A 21,278-nucleotide genomic window follows, 5' to 3' on the forward strand; every position below is an offset into this window, starting at 1 on the left:
GACAAGTTTTACAGTGCCCACTTTCTCTGGGATTCTATCACCTCTCCATCGGGTCACATTGGCTAGTAAATTCATAAAGGGACCAGGCCTCACTTCACTGTCCTTTTCAGGAATAGCTAACATTTCCCAAAAACTCTCATCTTTCTTTAACTGGTGAGTAATGTGCCTAATCACATTTGTTCCAATAATTAGATCATCTACTTGTCCTGGCACTACTAGCACTGGAACAATCATTTTACAGTCAAACATTTCTAGGTGTATGTCATAAACAGACTTTGGTTTTACCTTAATACCACCACAACCCACAAGTACAATAGCATTTGGTATGGCAGAGCATGGTTTCAACAATTTAGACTGTATAAGTTGTTGCTCAGTTTGCTCACTAATGCTACACACCATTGAGCCACTGTCAATCATAGCAGTTAACTGACACTTTTCTTGAATAGTAACAGTAGTTTGGAACAAATTGTCATAGGGAACAATTTTCTGCAAGTGTTGAAATATCACCTGTGTACCTTTTGGCATTTCCTGAACACACTGATTATATAACACCTCCATATTTCCAGATTCATCAATAGATGGGGTTTGAGAGTTCGGGCCCGCACCATACCCCTCTAAGTGCAGGCTTTCTAGTTTAACTGTTGTGACTTTTTCATTGGGCATGCCTGCCTCTGGTGGCCGGGTTGCCAGCAGAGGAAGCACAGGTTGTTCATCATGCAATGTGCCTTGGTAGAGTGGTTGCTGTTTTTGCAGATGTGACAAGCAGCATGCCTTTTTCCAGGAACTGAAAAGACAGCTGTTTGTGCCCCGGGATGTTGGCAAGTATATTGAACTGGTACAACCTTTTCAAGCAATGCAATTAGTTTGTTAATATTGGAATCATCATCCCTCTTACTGCATAAGGGAACAATGTTCTTTACCTCAGATTCTGTAGGAGTCGAGTCTTCAGAAATTTCACATTTTTTAGTCACAAGACTCTGGACCATTTTATTCTCAGCCCTAAACCTTTTGTCTCTGTGGTAACTATCCATCATTTCCTGCACTTCACTTACTGTCCATTTCTCTGCAGGTTTACACCTAAGCATGCTTTGCAATTCTGACTCTGGGCAGTGTCGGATGAACATCATTGCTACTTCATGCCCCGGGTCCTCCACACACCTTCCCTGCCTCTTTAGACATTCATTAGCAAGATCAATGACCCGGTTTAAATGAATCCAGTAATCAAGGCTACTCTCACCAGGTTTAGGCAGTGTGGAGTAAAAGTCTGCCAAAGGAGTCACCGTGGAGATTACTTCCCCAAAATGTTGTTTCAATATATTGTAAATAGCACTAGGATCCTTCTTTATATCAATAGATGGATTATTTCTCACCCCAATTTTCACTAGTTCTTTTGCACGACCCATCAATTTATCCATTATCTCTTTACCTTGTTCAACAGTTTGGTAACCTTTCTTATCAAGAAAAGTCTGCATCATCTCCTCCCATTCATACACACTGCACTTGTCACTCTCATCTCCCCTAAATATTGGGGGTTCTTTCACATTTGCTTTTAGTACAAGATTTAATTTAGCCCAATCCTGAGTTTGCTGGTTTCTTTCTGGTGTGAAGGAATCCTGCCTGCTATTGTGAGCTGACAGACCTTCTATAATAGAGTGACTAATCTGCTGTACAACCTCCCTTATTACATCTGACAGAACCTGTGAATTCTGGAATGTGTTTTGCATATTGCTGGGTGTACGTTTTTCATGGGAGTCAGTAACATGGCTCATGTTTTCTGAATATGACCTGTCCTGGTCAGACACTTCTGTTACACCTGAATCATTAGATACAAATAACTTAGACCTTGTAAATAAGTTTCCAGACTGATCTACCGTTGTGGAAAAACCTGCATTAACATCATGGCTATAAGATGCATTCAAATTCTGTAACTGTGTATACAATGGAGCTCCCCTCCCTAGTACCAAAGGAGCGGAGTTGTAATATCCTGGGGGAGGTCTGCGGGGTTCTGACATTTTTTTTTTTTAGAAAGTTCCAGAACACAGTCTCTTAGGCAAACCTTTCAGATACAGTCCGCTTATTACACGTGCCCACTTGTCTGGATCGCTGCTGATGACTTTAGGTATCTTCACTGCTCACTTTGTGCAGAATGATGAGATCCGAGTCACGGCACCAAATGTAGCCCTCTCTTTCTTACACCATCTGCGACACTTCCAGCTTTCACACTCACTGGGCCACCAGCTCCTCCAGCATAAACTCCAAGTGGACTGAAAGGGATGACACTCAGGCCTTCTGTGTTTTAAAGCTTTATTGAGGTGGAGTGCACTTGGCTGGAGCCTGTAAGACAATAGGGAAACACTGCCACTATCTGGGATACTGCCAGGCCACCAGCCCACCTCTTCCACAGTCAATCTTTGCACTGAGGAGACCAAACCAACAGGTGGAATACACAGGGGGCTTTCTGGAAGAGTCCATTGCTAAGATTCAGCCTGTTAACACTTTCCTCAGTTTTAGCTAATGACACAATTAAAGAGGTTTATTTTGCCTGTCCTGACACTCTGTTAACAGCTTTTGAACAAATTAAACTATATTCAACAAGTGTACATTTCTGCAGCTCCTGTATGTTGATATGACCCTCTTGCAAACCTGCAGACTGGATATTTGGTGAAACTTCATATGCCTAAAAATCACTGTGCTACAGTGGCTCCAGATGTAAAAAACCCAACATACATGGTAAGTATAGAACAATTATAATTTATAGTAATAGTATTTTCTGGTGCCCATGCTAGTGACCGCATTGTAAAGGCACTTGTATTGACCTAAAAAAATCGGACTGAGACCTGTGAAACACATTGTCCTTTTCAAATGTGCTGGATAAATCGTATATTTTTTTATACATACTCTGTATGATGTTTTTTTTTACATCTGAAGTGGCAAAGATACCTCCTTTTCATCCTTGTTTTTGAGATATATTTCAACAGGGTTGCTCGGATATCCCCCAATCATGATTCGAGTGAATTCAAATCCGGAGATGCTCAAATCCGGATTCGGTCGTGATCACGATCACGAATAGAAACAGATATCTGACTCCAGTGTGTTTTTGAGTCGAACAAATGCACGTAATTACGAATCATGAGTCGTGATTCGTGATTGAAAACCCGACTTTAACGGTTAATAGCAAAGACCCCTTAAATGTCATAAACACCAAATTTGACAGTTTGGCTCCCGGCTCCTGCTGTCCCCACTCCCTCCCTCACACCTGCCTCGCACCCATAGGTGCACTGGGTGCCAGCATGGGTGAGGGTGACAGGTGGGGGGGGGCAGGGAGGACAGCAGGAGCCAGCAGCAATGCATCCGCACAGGCGGATGCGCTCTCAGCTATACTTAGTATAGCTGAGAGCTGCAGCGGAGAGCGATGTGTGTGGTGGGGGCTGGCGGGAGATCTTCAATCAATGTAAAGAAGATCGCAAGTTAGAGGATATTGGCGTGGGACCTTTTACCGGGGATATTGGCATGGGAACAATTTTTTAACCAGTTCGGCCTATCTGGACGAGCTTCCTCATCCAGATAGGCACTGCTGCTGCCGCCGGCTGGTGCGCGCGATCAGGCGCGCCCCCGCGCGCGCTCCCACTGCCCGCCACTAGCCCCCCGATCAGTGAATGGGAATATATTTCCCATTCACCGATCTAACTTCCGCGCAGAAATACTGACGCTTTCTCTCCAGAGAGCGCGGTATTTCTGCCCCCAGGAAACTTCTCCCCAGCATCTTAGTTCCTGGATGCGAGATCGTTCGCATCCAGGACTTTTTTCACTGTAGCCATCTTGTGGCCAAATAGTAAACTGCACCCACAGACATTTTTAATAAAAAAAAATATATATTATTTAACATTTTAAATTAGCAGTTTCCCTCCCACACCAAAAATTACCCACATACACTTTTTTTATTAAAAAATAAAATAAAAAATACAATTAAAAAAAAACAAAAACAACATAAATAGTTGCCCAAGGGTCTGAACTTTTTAAATATGCATGTCAAGAGAATACGTTATTATATTATTTAAAATTATAAGCTTATAAATAGTGATGGACGGAAATTGAAAAAATGCACCTTTATTTCTAAATGAAATATCGGCACCATAAATTTTGATAGGGACATCGCTTGAATGGTGTAATAACCGGGACAGATGGGCAAATAAAATATATGAGTTTTAATTATGGTAGCGTATCCTAATTTCAAACTATAATGGCCAAAAACTGAGGAATAATGAATTTTTTTCATTTCTTTCTTAATCTTCCTGTTAAAATAGATTTAGAAAAAAATAATTCTTAGCAAAATGTACTACCCAAAGAAAGCCTAATTAGTGGCAGAAAAAACAAGATATAGATCAATTCATTGTGATAAGTAGCAATAAAGTTATAGGCGAATTAATGGGAGGTGAACGTTGCTCGGATGCATGAGATTTTCAGACTGCGGTGCTGAACCGGTTAAAGTACAGGTAAGTATTTCTGGTTAATTAAGAATATTAAAGGACTTTTTTCATTGTTGTGTATTTATTTCATTTAAAGTGAACCAGAGACAAAACACCCTCATGTATTTTACCATATATATCACTGGGAACATTTTAGAGAAAACACCTACCCTGCTCTCTGTTTCATTTTTTACTGTTCAGCTTGATTCTTATCAGCTCCCTGACTGAGCATTCAGTCTGGCTTTGCTCAGGAATCATTATAGCTGAGCATGTCTTCTGTGATGTCTTTTCAATCTTTTCAAGCTCAAGCCTGCCCCCTTGTGGCTCTGCTCAAGAATCATTATAGCTGAGTCATTATAGCAAAGCCAGACTGAATGCTCAGTCGGGGCTTTTATCAGAGGTAATAACAAGCAAGCTGAACAGTGAATAATGAAACAAAGAGCAGGGTATTTTTTTTCCAATGTTCCCACTGATATATATGGTAAAATACATAAGGGTGCTTCGTCTCTGGTTCACTTTAACCCTGTATGGAAATGGGTAAGGGGTACTTTGTACCCCGGGACTCATTTCTCCTGGGAGGGGGGTGGGCATTTGGGGATCCCCTTTTTAAAGGGGACTCCCAGATGCCACCATGTACCCCCCCAGGGAGTAATCGCTACCACCTCCTCCAGGGGCACCATAGGTGGGGAAGAGCCCCTTGTCCGTGGATTGGACAAGGGCTTGAGGGGAAAGGGGAAGGCTTGTCTGCCCCTCTCCCCCGGAGCCCCCCCATAACATGGACCATGTGGGCTGGAATAGCTCAGGGTGCGAAGCCCCACTTGACCGAGGCTCCGCATTCTGGCTATCCGAGCCTGCATGGGGGACAAGGGGTTACAGAGGCTCGGGAAGGGGGGAGCCCACTTAATTTGTTTTTCCCATTTCCCACACTCTGAACAAAAAAAACTTTTTTTTTTGAAAATATTGTTTCCCACTATCTTTTTAACACAAATTTGGTATTGCTAGGATGTAAGGGGCCTTTGCTATTAACCGCTAAAGTCGGCAGGAATTGTTTCGCTAAGAACTGTCATTTGCCGCATTTAAATGTATACTTTTTTCTTTGAAATTTTAAAATCGATTTTCTCAAAAACTGTAAGGTTGTTTTGAAAAAAAATGTTCCCCTTGCTCTTGCTTTTCTTCTTAACATAACCTGCAAATTTGGTGATTCCGGCACTTAAAGGGGCTTTGTTATTAACCGCTGAAGTCAGCGGGTTTTGGTGGTTTAATCACAGCTAAATCACGATCACGAGTCGGATTTGGACCAGGATCATGAGTGCATTTGGATCGGAATTCATGATTGAGAGGCATCATGAAGTTCGATCATGATGTCGGATAGTGAAAAAATGCTCATGAATCATGGTTGTGCCGGCATCACGAGGTCGTGATGAGCAACCCTGCATTTCAATACCTTATTTTTGTGCGCCTTCATCCCCCAGTGCCTCCCGCTTACTGCACAGGCGTGGCCATTCTCATGCCAGAAGAGGGGCGCCGCCCTGATGTTCCAAAGGGTCCTGGCGAGCAGCGGCAGCAGTGAGGAGGACACAGGAAGCCTCTATAGGATCCAGAGGCTTCCCTCTTCTTGGGTAAATATGTATTTTTTCGGTAGCAGGAAAAAAGGGCTCCTCCGGCTGAGGGTGCACTAAAAGGGCGCCGCCATGGACTCTAATGCAATTATCGTTAGTATGGTGAAAAAAGAAGAAAAAATGGCGCCGTGATAAATATCGTTAACAACATTAGAACATGACAGTTTTTGAAGTATGTTATCAACGTTATAGTTTTTGTCATATTTTTTTGTTTGTATGTACAGATTTTACATTATTAAAGATATTATCATTTCTATGTGTAAAAGGCTGTTTCTGCAGAGGGAGTGGTTAGGTTTAGGCACCCCCATGGGGTGGTTAGGGTTAGGCACCCCCATGGGGTGGTTAGGGTTAGGCACTACCAGGGGGTGGTTAGGGTTAGGCACTACCAGGGGGTGGTTAGGGTTAGGCACTACCAGGGGGTGGTTAGGGTTAGACACCACCAGGGGGTGGTTAGGGTTAGGCACCCCCATGGGGTGGTTAGGGTTAGGCACTACCAGGGGGTGGTTAGGGTTAGGCACCACCGGGAAGGTGGTTAGGGTTAGACACCACCAGGGGGGTGGTTAGGTTTAGGCACCACCGGGAAGGTGGTTAGGGTTAGACACCACCAGGGGTGTGGTTAGGTTTAGGCACCACCAGGGGTGGTGGTTAGGGTTAGACACTAGAGATGTCGCGAACCTCCGATTTTCGGTTCGCGAACCGGGTTCGCGAACTTCCGCGGAAGGTTCGGTTCGCGGAAAAGTTCGCGAACCGCAATAGACTTCAATGGGGATGCGAACTTTCAAAAATAGAAAAAATTATGCTGGCCACAAAAGTGATGGAAAAGATGTTTCAAGGGGTCTAACACACCTGGAGGGGGGCATAGCAGAGTGGGATACACGCCAAAAGTCCCCAGGAAAAATCTGGATTTGACGCAAAGCAGCATTTTAAGGGCAGAAATCACATTGAATGCTAAATTGCAGGCCTAAAGTGCTTTAAAACGTCTTGCATGTGTATACATCAATCAGGGAGTGTAAATAGAGTTATGCTACACACTGACACACCAAACTCACTGTGTAACGCACCGCAAACAGCTGATTGTGTAGTGACGGCCGTACTGGACTGGTGTGCACCGTGGCCAGAGTGTAGGCCGTGGCGTTTTTCAAGCCCATATGGTCGCCGGGCTGTGGTAGCTCAATGATAGAACAACAGTGACTGTGATGAGGTGGGTTAAGTATACACAACAGGTACTGGGTAGTTAGATGCAGTGAGCTGGGTCCACTGAACAGTGAAGGTACTTAAGATGCAGTGAGGTGGGTTCTCACTCAACACAACCGGTAGTTAGATGCAGTGAGGTGGCCAGGTGGGTTCTCACCCAACACAACAGGTATTTAGATGCAGTGAGCTGGGTTCACTCAACACAACGCTAGGTATATGCAGTGATGAGGTGGGTTAAGTATACACAACAGGTACTGGGTAGTTAGATGCAGTGAGCTGGGTACACTGAACAGTGAAGGTACTTAAGATGCAGTGAGGTGGGTTCTCACTCAACACAACCGGTAGTTAGATGCAGTGAGGTGGCCAGGTGGGTTCTCACTCAACACAACAGGTATTTAGATGCAGTGAGCTGGGTTCACTCAACACAAAGCTAGGTATATGCAGTGATGAGGTGGGTTAAGTATACACAACAGGTACTGGGGTATATGCAGTACTGGGTAGTACAATGTGCAGCTCCCTGTCACACACACAGGTAGTCACTGAATGTACTGGGCTGCTGGCAGTGGCACACACACTATCAATTAGCAATGCTGTGCATGCAACAAAAGTGTCAGTTTGACACACAGAAAAAAAAAAAAGTACAGGATGAGCTCTGACAAGAGCTGTTGCTGGGTGCTATAAAAGCAATAACAATCAGCCAGGAGCAAGCTAAGTAGCCAAGAACCTAACTAATCTGTCCCTAGAAGAACAAGTCTGCAGTAGCTCTCCCTAGTCTGTCTAATAGCAGGCAGACGAGTGACTGTAATGGCCGCCGGAGGCTGCCTTATATAAGGGGGGTGGGGTGGGGCTCCAGGGCTTAGTGTACCCTGAATGGCTACAATGTGCCTGCTGACTGTGATGCAGAGGGTCAAAGTTGACCCTCATAGTGCATTATGGGGCGAATCGAACTTCCGCAAAAGTTCGCCTGGTGCAGGCGAACGCGAACCCCCGAAGTTCGCCTGGAACCGTTCGCCGGCGAACCGTTCGCTACACCTCTACTAGACACCACCAGGGGGGTGGTTAGGGTTAGGCACCACCAGGGGAGTAGGGAGAGGTTAAGCTGTATTGTTGAATTACGTAACGATTTTAAATGTTAATATATTTTTGCTATTATTTCCCATCTGTTTTTACCACGGTGTTTATCGTTAACCAAGTTTGACAACGATGTTTATCATTATCAGATTTTGTTATCCAGCCGGGCCTTTTTTTCATGGTGCCCTTTTTTCATGCATGCCTTTTTTCATCTAAAGCGGGGCTCCCCAAATTTTTTTGATCAAGGGCTGAGTCAACATACTTCAGGCTGCAGGGGGACCGGAACATACATAAAATGATGTTGAAAAACCTAGATGTTGAATCTAGGTATTGATTCCCCCCAATCATTCCTGGAGGAGAACTCCCAGCAGCAGCCATTCAACGCCCGGAGAACGTCTTTGTGCACCAGACAGTGAAGCACACCCAGGTGACAACTTGCCCTCCAGTTGGACAACAGTGTCACCTGATGCAGAATTGGATTGTAAGCCAGGGAATTACTGCTCTCTGGCTTCTACATCATGTGGATGGGTGGTGCCAGCTCTGCTATTCTATATGCGGGCCACCAATATTTAAAGGTGCAGTGGGCCGCATCTATAAGTTATACATTTAACTCGATGGACGTACTTTATGTCTTTTTTTAACCAAAATAACTATGTAACATTTTGTGTTTGGGGGGGCCAGTGAAAAATGGTTTGAGGAACACTGATCTAAAGTATCCTTTTTTTTACACTACAGATTTGCTTTAAAAGCATGTACTTCAAGCAGGGGTCAGCAGTGGTGCTCAAATACCCCTTTTCAAAATTCGAGTTAGGTCGAATTCGAATAGTAAATTATTCGAGGTCAGTCGAATATTCGAGTCGAATAATTTTTACTATTCGATTCGACCTCGGAATTCGAGCTCACTATTCGAGTCGGTATTCGAGCTCATTATTCGAGCTGACTATTCGAAATGGCCTTAAATAGCTTCCAACACTTGTTTTGAGGGTGAATGATGCAAGAAACCTCTTTTTTTCCAAGTAACAACAGCAAGTGATTATGTGGGTATGTTCCTTTAAAAAAAAAAAGTTGAAAAGAGAAGTTGTGTCCAGAAATTTGTTCAGTACTGTATATACTTCTTCTTCTTCTTCTTTATCTTCTATATCTTCTTCTTCTTCTTCTTCTATATCTTCTTCTTCTATATCTTCTTCTTCTATATCTTCTTCTATATCTTCTTCTTCTTTTATATTGTCTTCTTCTTCATCTTCTTCATCATCATCTTCTTCTTCTTCATCTTCTTTTTCTTCATCTTCTTCCTCTTCTTCATCTTCTTCTTCATCTTCTTCTTCATCTTCTTCATCTTCTTCATCTTCTTCTTCTTCATCTTCTTCATCTTCTTCATCTTCATCTTCTTCATCTTCTTCATCTTCTTCTTCTTCTTCATCTTCTTCTTCTTCATCTTCTTCATCTTCTTCTTCATCTTCATCTTCTTCTTCTTCTTCTTCTTCATCTTCTTCTTCTTCTTCATCTTCTTCTTCTTCATCATCTTCTTCGTCTTCATCTTCTTCATCTTCATCTTCTTCATCTTCTTCATCTTCTTCTTCTTCTTCATCATCTTCATCTTCTTCTTCTTCTTCATCTTCTTCTTCTTCATCTTCTTCTTCTTCTTCATCTTCTTCATCTTCTTCATCTTCATCTTCTTCATCTTCTTCATCTTCTTCATCTTCTTCTCCTTTTTCTTCTTCTTCTTCTTCTTCTTCTTCTTCTTCTTCTTCTTCTTCTTCTTCTTCTTCTTCTTCTTCTTCTTCTTCTTCATCTTCTTCTTCTTCAATATCGTCTTCTTCTTCACTTATTTCTCTTTTCAAATTTTTTTTTTTAAAGAAATGCAGCTATTTTTGAGCGTAACAAATAGCTGGTGGCGCACGCATGTTGGAAGCACCATTGTATGTGCTCCCTGGCAGTGGAAACACACAGACAGCAGGAGGTAAATTCAGCAGCAGGAGGAGGAGGATGAGTGTGTGGCAGCAGGCAGTCAATGAGGCAGGCAGCGTGACATAATAGCCCTGGTACCTAGCGGTGATACCAGGGCTGTAAATAAACACAGCAGGCAGGAGGTCCCAGACAGCGGTCGTGCAGCCCACATTGTGTCCAATACACAACTGGGACAACACAGTTTTCAACCCGGGCACCTCAGAAAAATTAAACCTTTTTTTTTTTTGGGTTTTTTTTGTTTTGTTTTTACAACAAATTACACAGATATAGCTATTTTTTGACGTAATAGCTGGTGGCAGAGTGGCAGCAGAAGGTAAATCTGTGTACCCTGGCAGTGGGAAACACAGACAGACAGACAGCAGCAGCAGCAGCAGGAGGAATGAAGGAGTAATTATGTGTGCAGCTATTGTTTGACGTAATAGCTGGTGGCAGACTGGCAGCAGAAGGTAATTCTGTGTATCCTGGCAGTGGGAAACACAGACAGACAGCAGCAGCAGGAGGAATGGAGGAGTAGTGTGAGTGTGGCAGCAGGCAGGCAGCGTGACATAATAGCCCTGGTACCTAGCGGTGATACCAGGCCGTAAATGAACACAACAGGAGGTCCCAGACAGCGGTCGTGCAGCCCACATCGTGTCCAATACACAACTGGGACAACACAGTTTTCAACCCGGGCACCTCAGAAAAATTAAACCTTTTTTTTTTTGGTTTTTTTTGTTTTGTTTTTACAACCAATTACACAGATATAGCTATTTTTTGACGTAATAGCTGGTGGCAGAGTGGCAGCAGAAGGTAAATCTGTGTACCCTGGCAGTGGGAAACACAGACAGACAGACAGCAGCAGCAGCAGCAGGAGGAATGGAGGAGTAATTATGTGTGCAGCTATTGTTTGACGTAATAGCTGGTGGCAGACTGGCAGCAGAAGGTAATTCTGTGTACCCTGGCAGTGGGAAACACAGACAGACAGCAGCAGCAGGAGGAATGGAGGAGTAGTGTGAGTGTGGCAGCAGGCAGGCAGCGTGACATAATAGCCCTGGTACCTAGCGGTGATACCAGGCCGTAAATGAACACAACAGGAGGTCCCAGACAGCGGTCGTGCAGCCCACATCGTGTCCAATACACAACTGGGACAACACAGTTTTCAACCCGGGCACCTCAGAAAAATTAAACCTTTTTTTTTTGGTTTTTTTTGTTTTGTTTTTACAACCAATTACACAGATATAGCTATTTTTTGACGTAATAGCTGGTGGCAGAGTGGCAGCAGAAGGTAAATCTGTGTACCCTGGCAGTGGGAAACACAGACAGACAGCAGCAGCAGCAGGAGGAATGGAGGAGTAATGTGAGCAGCTATTGTTTGACGTAATAGCTGGTGGCAGAGTGGCAGCAGAAGCTAATTCTGTGTACCCTGGCAGTGGGAAACACAGACAGACAGCAGCATCAGCAGGAGGAATGGAGGAGTAGTGTGAGTGTGGCAGCAGGTAGGCAGCGTGACATAATAGCCCTGGTACCTAGCGGTGATACCAGGCCGTAAATGAACACAACAGGAGGTCCCAGACAGCGGTCGTGCAGCCCACATTGTGTCCAATACACAACTGGGACAACACAGTTTTCAACCCGGGCACCTCAGAAAAATTAAACCTTTTTTTTTTTTTGGTTTTTTTTGTTTTGTTTTTACAACAAATTACACAGATATAGCTATTTTTTGACGTAATAGCTGGTGGCAGAGTGGCAGCAGAAGGTAAATCTGTGTACCCTGGCAGTGGGAAACACAGACAGACAGACAGCAGCAGCAGGAGGAATGGAGGAGTAATGTGAGCAGCTATTGTTTGACTTAATAGCTGGTGGCAGAGTGGCAGCAGAAGCTAATTCTGTGTACCCTGGCAGTGGGAAACACAGACAGACAGACAGCAGCAGCAGCAGCAGGAGGAATGGAGGAGTAATTATGTGTGCAGCTATTGTTTGACGTAATAGCTGGTGGCAGACTGGCAGCAGAAGGTAATTCTGTGTACCCTGGCAGTGGGAAACACAGACAGACAGCAGCAGCAGGAGGAATGGAGGAGTAGTGTGAGTGTGGCAGCAGGCAGGCAGCGTGACATAATAGCCCTGGTACCTAGCGGTGATACCAGGCCGTAAATGAACACAACAGGAGGTCCCAGACAGCGGTCGTGCAGCCCACATCGTGTCCAATACACAACTGGGACAACACAGTTTTCAACCCGGGCACCTCAGAAAAATTAAACCTTTTTTTTTTTAATGGTTTTTTGGTTTTGTTTGTAAAACAAATTACACAGATATATAGCTATTGTTTGACGTAATAGCTGGTGGCAGAGTGGCAGCAGAAGGTAAATCTGTGTACCCTGGCAGTGGGAAACACAGACAGACAGCAGCAGCAGCAGGAGGAATGGAGGAGTAATGTGAGCAGCTATTGTTTGACGTAATAGCTGGTGGCAGAGTGGCAGCAGAAGCTAATTCTGTGTACCCTGGCAGTGGGAAACACAGACAGACAGACAGCAGCAGCAGCAGCAGGAGGAATGGAGGAGTAATTATGTGTGCAGCTATTGTTTGACGTAATAGCTGGTGGCAGACTGGCAGCAGAAGGTAATTCTGTGTACCCTGGCAGTGGGAAACACAGACAGACAGCAGCAGCAGGAGGAATGGAGGAGTAGTGTGAGTGTGGCAGCAGGCAGGCAGCGTGACATAATAGCCCTGGTACCTAGCGGTGATACCAGGCCGTAAATGAACACAACAGGAGGTCCCAGACAGCGGTCGTGCAGCCCACATCGTGTCCAATACACAACTGGGACAACACAGTTTTCAACCCGGGCACCTCAGAAAAATTAAACCTTTTTTTTTTTAATGGTTTTTTGGTTTTGTTTGTAAAACAAATTACACAGATATATAGCTATTGTTTGACGTAATAGCTGGTGGCAGAGTGGCAGCAGAAGGTAAATCTGTGTACCCTGGCAGTGGGAAACACAGACAGACAGCAGAAGGGCAGTACACAGCAGCCCACTGTAGGTGTAAAATGTGTGGCTGCAGGCGACGTAATAGTCAAAGTGAACCAGGCTGGCTTAGTGAGCAGGAGCCAGGAGGTGGTAAAGGGTGGTAAGGCACATTAACAATGGTTCTTAGCCAGTTCATGTCCCCCTCTCGCCGACAACAGGGGCCAGGAACTCGCCTTCCACCCACGCCTGGTTCATCTTGAGAAACGTCAGTCTGTCCACAGACTTGTGAGACAGACGTGAGCGTTTCTCGGTGACCACGCCACCAGCTGCACTGAAGCAGCGCTCGGACAGCACGCTGGAAGGGGGGCAGGACAGCACTTCCAGGGCGTACTGCGCCAGCTCGCTCCAGATCTCCAGGCGCTTGACCCAATACTCCATGGGATCAACAGGGGCATCGCTGTCAAGCCCGCTGTAGGACCCCATGTAGTCAGCCACCATGCGGGTCAGGCGCTGGCTGTGACCGGTGGAGGATGCTGCGGCATGCACCTCCTCTCTAGTCACTGCTGCCGGAGCCTCTACAGTCCTGTAGAGCTCATGGCTGAGAGACAGCAGGTCTGTGGGGCGCTTGCTGCTGGATGCAGGCACCTGCTGCTGCCTCTGTGCTGGCTGCTGGACAGTGGGGGTGGAAGGCTGGGGGAAGGCTTCCTCCAAGCGCTCAACAAGGGCCTGCTGCAAGCTCCTTATTTTTTGCGCTGGGTCTCCTCCTGCAGGCGGCAGGAACTGGCTCAACTTCCCCTTGGGGCGTGGGTCCAACATCATGCTGATCCAGATGTCCTCCCTCTGCTTCATCTGGATCACCCTGGGGTCTCTGCGCAGGCACGTCAGCATGTGCGCTGCCATTGGGAAGAGGCGGGCCACGTCTGCTGGCACATCGACGGCAGTGCTGCTGTCCTCATCCTCCTCCTCTGCCTCGTCAGCCTCATCCTCTCTCCACCCCCGCACCAACTCAGCTGCACTGTGCTGCTCCCCCTCATCACCAGCAAGGTCAGGGACCTCCACCAAGTCCTCCTCCTCCTCCCCCTCAGAGGTGGACTGTGCAGCTGCTTGCCGCTCCTGCTGGTCCAAGGCTGCCGCTCCCTGTTCCAGCAAAGCATCGAGGGCCCTGTTCAGCAGACAAACCAGGGGCACCCACTCGCAGACCATAGCATGGTCCCTGCTCACCATGTTAGTGGCCTGCAGAAAGGGAGCCAGCACTAAGCACACCTGCTGCATGTGCCTCCAGTCATCATCGGGGACGATGGACGGGATGTTGCTGGTCTTGTCCCTTCTCTGAGCGGCAGAAACAGTGGCCAGGGCAAGGTACTAGTTGACAGCGTGCTTCTGTTCAACCAGACGCTCCAACATCGCCAGGGTGGAGTTCCAGCGAGTCGGAACGTCAAGGATCAGCTGATGGCGTGGCAGATCCAGCTCCTTTTGCACGTCTTCCAGGCTCGCACAGGCTGCAGCCGAGCGCCGGAAGTGACGCACAACGTTCCTTGCCGTTTCCAGCAGTTCGCCCATCCCCTGGTAGGTGCGCAAGAACTTCTGCACCACCAGGTTCAGCACGTGGGCAAGACAGGGGATGTGGGTCAGGTTTCCCCTGTCTATTGCGGCAACCAGATTGGCCCCATTGTCGGCCACCACCTCTCCGACTCTGAGGCCTCTGGGGGTCAGCCAAATCCTCTCCTGCTCCTGGAGTTTGGCCAACACATGGGTTGCCGTCAGCTTGGTCTTCCCAAGGCTGACCAAGTGCAGCAGCGCTTGGCAGTGGCGGGCCTTCACGCTGCTGCTGAGGCGGGGGGTTTGGCCAGGTGTGCCGGAGGATGGCAGAGGATCGGAGGAACCTGCTGCAGTTCCCCTGACCCTGCGGGGTGGCACCACCCACTGTGTTGCTGCTGCTGCTGTGCCCGCTGCTGCTCTCCCATCCTCACCCCCTTCCACCAAGCTGACCCAGTGGACAGTGAAGGACAGGTAGCGGCCTGTCCCGAAGCGGCTGCTCCAGGAGTCCATGGTGACGTGGACCCTTTCACCAACCGCGTGCTCCAGCCCTCGCTCCACATTGGCCATCACAAAGCGGTGCAGTGCAGGAATGGCCTTGCGGGAGAAAAAGTGTCTGCTGGGGAGCTGCCAGTCTGGGGCTGCGCAAGCAAGCAGCGCACGAATGTCGCTCCCCTCCTGCACGAGCGTGTACGGCAGGAGTTGGGAGCACATGGCCCGTGCCAGCAAGCCGTTCAGCTGCCGCACGCGACGGCTGCTGGGAGGCAGAGCCCTAACCACCCCCTGGAAGGACTCGCTCAAAAGGCTCTGGCGTGGCCTTTTGCTGGCACAGGAATCAGCAGACACAGCGGAGGAGGCCACTGAGGACTGGCTGCCAGAACAGGCCTCAGTGTCGGCGGCAGGAGTTGCAGAGGGGGGAGGAGCAGTGCGTTTCCGCACTCCTGCTGGTGCTGCTGGAGGAGCAGGAGGGCGGGTGGCTGCTGTTGCTGCTGCTGCTGAAGGCTGTGCAGTGATGGGTGTGGTGCCACTGCCAGCACCAGATGCCTTCAGTCTCTGGAACTCCTCATGCTGGTGGAAATGTTTCGCAGCAAGGTGGTTGATGAGCGAGCTGGTGCTGAACTTTAAGGGGTCTGCACCTCTGCTCAACTTCCGCTGACAGTGGTTGCAAGTGGCGTACTTGCTGTACACAGTGGGCATGGTGAAATATCGCCAGATTGGTGACAGAAACATCCCCCTACGGCATGGAAGCGCTGCTGCCTGTCTCCCTGTGGTGGTTGGGGGGGGGGGCTTGGGGGGCTTGGGTGCGGCTGGTGGTGGTACTGGCAGATGCTGCTGCTGCTGAGCCTGAGACACCAGCAGGCTGTGGGACCTGCCTACTGCTGCTGCCAATGCTTGCAATGATGCGCCTCCTTGCAAGGCCCACAAGAGCATCCTCCTCCTCCTCCTCAGAGCTGCTGAGGACGACATCCCCTGGAGGTGGTGGCACCCAGTCTCTGTCTGTCACCGGGTCATCATCATCCTCCCCCTCCTGAAACATGTCCTGCTGGGATGAGGACCCCCCAAACTCCTCTCCTGATGCATGGATGGGCTGCTTGACTGTCGCCACAGTCTTGCTGTCCAATCCCTCATCCCCCAAAGTGCCCATCAGCATCTCCTCCTCAAAATCGCCAACAACAGCAGACAATTGACTCATGATGCCTGGGGTCAAAAGACTGCTGAATGACAGGTCGCCAACTGACGGTGAACTGGCCTCCTCCCCAGGCCCTGCTGGGCGGCTGCTGCGAACAGGGGTGGTGGTGAGGGTGGAGGCCTCGGATGCAGAGCTGATGGCGGGCTGCTCATCCTCCGTCATGAGTTGCACCACAGTGTCTGCATGCTTTTCCTCAATGGGACGTTTCCGACCCGGCTGGAGGAAAATCGGAGCAGGTGCTACACGTTGCTGCTGCTGTGTCTCTGCAGCGTGAGTTGCAGATGCTCCTGCTGGGCGGCGCCCAAGGCGTCCACGGCCAGTGGCTATGGGAGGAATGTTAGCCACTGACGCTGCTGCTGCGGAACTGTGCATGGTGGCGCGGCCGCGGCCTGCCACAATGCTGCTCCCTCTCCTCCTGATTCCCTTGCTGCCCTTCCCCTTGCCCAGACCGCGCTGGCTGCCACTTCCAGACATCTTCGATGTTTTGGGCGTATAGACAAAAGTTTTTTAAAAGGGCGGGTGAAAAGTGGGGTACTTTAATGGAGTGGGTTGGTGGGTGAGGTGACTGAGTGAGTGTCCCTAGTACAGTAAGTAAGTAGTAACAGTCAGGAAGTACAACTAGCAGTTACAATAATCAGTAGTAATCACAAGTAAATTTAGTGTGTGTACACTACAGACAGTGAGTGCACGCACGCACGCGCAAACACGCGCAGGAGCTAGCCTATGAACAGTGACTGAGTGTCCTAGACTCCTAGTACAGTAAGAGTAAGTAGTAACAGTAGGTACAAACAACTAACTAATTACAATAATCAATCAGTTATCAGAAGGAAATAGAGTGTGTGTAGTGTGTGTACACAGACAGTGAGTGCACACACGCAGGAGCTAGTAGACTATGAACAGTGACTGAGTGTCCTAGACTCCTAGTACAGTAAGAGTAAGTAGTAACAGTAAGTACAAACAACTAACTAATTACAATAATCAATCAGTTATCAGAAGGAAATAGAGTGTGTGTAGTGTGTGTACACAGACAGTGAGTGCACACACGCAGGAGCTAGTAGACTATGAACAGTGACTGAGTGTCCTAGACTCCTAGTACAGTAAGAGTAAGTAGTAACAGTAAGTACAACTAACTAATTACAATAAGCAATCAGTTATCAGAAGGAAATAGAGTGTGTGTAGTGTGTACACAGACAGTGAGTGCACACACGCAGGAGCTAGTAGCCTATGAACAGTGACTGAGTGTCCTAGACTCCTAGTACAGTAAGAGTAAGTAGTAACAGTAAGTACAACTAACTAATTACAATAAGCAATCAGTTATCAGAAGGAAATAGAGTGTGTGTAGTGTGTACACAGACAGTGAGTGCACACACGCAGGAGCTAGTAGCCTATGAACAGTGACTGAGTGTCCTAGACTCCTAGTACAGTAAGAGTAAGTAGTAACAGTAAGTACAACTAACTAATTACAATAAGCAATCAGTTATCAGAAGGAAATAGAGTGTGTGTAGTGTGTACACAGACAGTGAGTGCACACACGCAGGAGCTAGTAGCCTATGAACAGTGACTGAGTGTCCTAGACTCCTAGTACAGTAAGTAGTAACAGTAAGTACAACTAACTAATTACAATAATCAATTACAATAATCAATCAGTTATCAGAAGGATATAGAGTGTGTGTAGTGTGTACACAGAAAGTGAGTGCACACACGCAGGAGCTAGTAGCCTATGAACACAGTGACTGAGTGTCCTAGACTCCTAGTACAGTAAGTAGTAACAGTAAGTACAACTAACTAATTACAATAATCAATTACAATAATTAATCAGTTATCAGAAGGAAATAGAGTGTGTGTAGTGTGTACACAGAAAGTGAGTGCACACACGCAGGAGCTAGTAGCCTATGAACAGTGACTGAGTGTCCTAGACTCCTAGTACAGTAAGAGTAAGTAGTAACAGTAAGTACAAACAACTAACTAATTACAATAATCAATCAGTTATCAGAAGGAAATAGAGTGTGTGTAGTGTGTGTACACAGACAGTGAGTGCACACACGCAGGAGCTAGTAGCCTATGAACAGTGACTGAGTGTCCTAGACTCCTAGTACAGTAAGAGTAAGTAGTAACAGTAAGTACAAACAACTAACTAATTACAATAATCAATCAGTTATCAGAAGGAAATAGAGTGTGTGTAGTGTGTGTACACAGACAGTAAGTGCACAAACGCAGGAGCTAGTAGCCTATGAACAGTGACTGAGTGTCCTAGACTCCTAGTACAGTAAGAGTAAGTAGTAACAGTAAGTACAACTAACTAATTACAATAAGCAATCAGTTATCAGAAGGAAATAGAGTGTGTGTAGTGTGTACACAGACAGTGAGTGCACACACGCAGGAGCTAGTAGCCTATGAACAGTGACTGAGTGTCCTAGACTCCTAGTACAGTAAGAGTAAGTAGTAACAGTAAGTACAACTAACTAATTACAATAAGCAATCAGTTATCAGAAGGAAATAGAGTGTGTGTAGTGTGTACACAGACAGTGAGTGCACACACGCAGGAGCTAGTAGCCTATGAACAGTGACTGAGTGTCCTAGACTCCTAGTACAGTAAGAGTAAGTAGTAACAGTAAGTACAACTAACTAATTACAATAAGCAATCAGTTATCAGAAGGAAATAGAGTGTGTGTAGTGTGTACACAGACAGTGAGTGCACACACGCAGGAGCTAGTAGCCTATGAACAGTGACTGAGTGTCCTAGACTCCTAGTACAGTAAGTAGTAACAGTAAGTACAACTAACTAATTACAATAATCAATTACAATAATCAATCAGTTATCAGAAGGAAATAGAGTGTGTGTAGTGTGTACACAGAAAGTGAGTGCACACACGCAGGAGCTAGTAGCCTATGAACAGTGACTGAGTGTCCTAGACTCCTAGTACAGTAAGAGTAAGTAGTAACAGTAAGTACAAACAACTAATTAATTACAATAATCAATCAGTTATCAGAAGGAAATAGAGTGTGTGTAGTGTGTGTACACAGACAGTGAGTGCACACACGCAGGAGCTAGTAGCCTATGAACAGTGACTGAGTGTCCTAGACTCCTAGTACAGTAAGTAGTAACAGTAAGTACAACTAACTAATTACAATAATCAATTACAATAATCAATCAGTTATCAGAAGGAAATAGAGTGTGTGTAGTGTGTACACAGAAAGTGAGTGCACACACGCAGGAGCTAGTAGCCTATGAACAGTGACTGAGTGTCCTAGACTCCTAGTACAGTAAGTAGTAACAGTAAGTACAACTAACTAATTACAATAATCAATCAGTTATCAGAAGGAAATAGAGTGTGTGTAGTGTGTACACACTACACAGACAGTGAGTGCACACACGCAGGAGCAGCTAGTAGCCTATGAACAGTGACAGTGAGTGTCCTAGTACAGTTACAGTATATAACTACAATACTAATACAATCAGTAGTAAAGGACAGCAGAAATATATAGAATAGAGAGAAATAAACAGAGGACAGGAGGACAGCTGCCCACACAGGCAAGGCCCTGAGGCCTAAAGCTGTAAGCCTGCAGCAGCTGGCCTGTCTCTATGTAACACAAATGCTACTAACTAAAATACAATGTCTAACTAACTAACAACAATATAGGTGTGTATAGGAGGTGTATGTGAGCAAAAACGCTAGGTAAATGACCACAATAGAGCTCTTGCTAAGCCAAAGCACAAAGGAGCAACTCTCTCTCTGTACAAGTCTCAGGCAAGCACGGAGAAACGTAATATGGCGGCCGCTATTTATAGGGTAGGGGCTGGCCAGGGTCCCCCTCTGTGATTGGCTGCCGTCAGAGGGCCTGGGAGCCCTCTGATTGGCTCTAAGGACATCAATCTGGGCTATGACGCTATTCGAGCTCGGTACCGAGCTCGAATAGCGCCGTTTGCTCGAATAGCTCGAATAGTGAATGGGCTATTCGAGTGTACGCGAATAGCCCATTCGAATAGCTACAGCTATTCAGAGCTCGAATACCGGGCTCGAATAGCTGGAAAAGAGCTCGAATATTCGAGCTACTCGAATATTCGAGCTCTGCTGAGCACCACTGGGGGTCAGCACCCACTGCAGCAGTATGGGCAGAGATTAGCAGCTTATACTGTCCACATACTCCAAGTGACATGTCAACATTATAAAATGAAACCAAAAGCAACAGTGGCGGAAGTATGTGGCATTCAAGCACACTTAGGTTCAAGAACAATAACACTGCAAAGACATTCAGAGGACATTGCTTGTATTTGAGGGCAAACAGAAGAAACTAATATATACTGTATATAAACGTGTGTGTAAATCCACTCACTTGACCTTCAGGTTCATAATGAGTAACTGATTTAATAAATGTTCTAAACTCTGTTCACACCTATACTGCCAACAGCATAAATAAGGGTTTAACATTGTTATCCAGCAGTTGTCAGAACAAAAAGTGTCTCAGATTGTAGAGACCTCCAAGATCTCCATCATGTCATCTCTTTGTGGGATAATCGGTGTTCTCTTAGCTCTGGTATCATCTGGTAAGTGTATTATAATCCTACCTAATAAAAGCTAACTGTCGCTGCGTCCAGCAGTTTTGTCCCTGTGTCCCAGGATTTTTGTTACTGCGCATGTGCACAGTAACTGACAGCTGGGACCAGGGAGCTGGATGGGCGAGCGAGGTGGGCGGGTGCGGGTGGAGCGAGGTGGGCGAGCACCTGCGCCATGCTCGGCGGTTGCGTGCGCAGTGTGCTGGTGGCGGTGCCGGCCATAGACCTAGAGCCCGT

The 21,278-nt window shown here is 46.7% G+C and overlaps 1 protein-coding gene across 4 annotated transcripts in view; it reads left to right on the forward strand.

Annotated features, from left to right (window-relative positions):
* Positions 1 to 20,959: 20,959 nt before the first annotated feature.
* Positions 20,960 to 21,278, forward strand: part of LOC137523091 (phospholipase A2 inhibitor and Ly6/PLAUR domain-containing protein-like) — a 31,375-nt gene continuing 31,056 nt past the window's right edge. For all 4 annotated transcript variants that reach the window (XM_068243300.1, XM_068243302.1, XM_068243304.1 and 1 more), the window contains exon 1: positions 20,960 to 21,032. In XM_068243300.1, the coding sequence (XP_068099401.1) occupies positions 20,981 to 21,032 (52 nt within the window). In that variant the 5' untranslated portion in view covers positions 20,960 to 20,980. The remainder of the gene's footprint in view (positions 21,033 to 21,278) is intronic.

This window comes from Hyperolius riggenbachi, chromosome 6, assembly GCF_040937935.1.
Source record: "Hyperolius riggenbachi isolate aHypRig1 chromosome 6, aHypRig1.pri, whole genome shotgun sequence".
NCBI lineage: Eukaryota > Metazoa > Chordata > Amphibia > Anura > Hyperoliidae > Hyperolius > Hyperolius riggenbachi.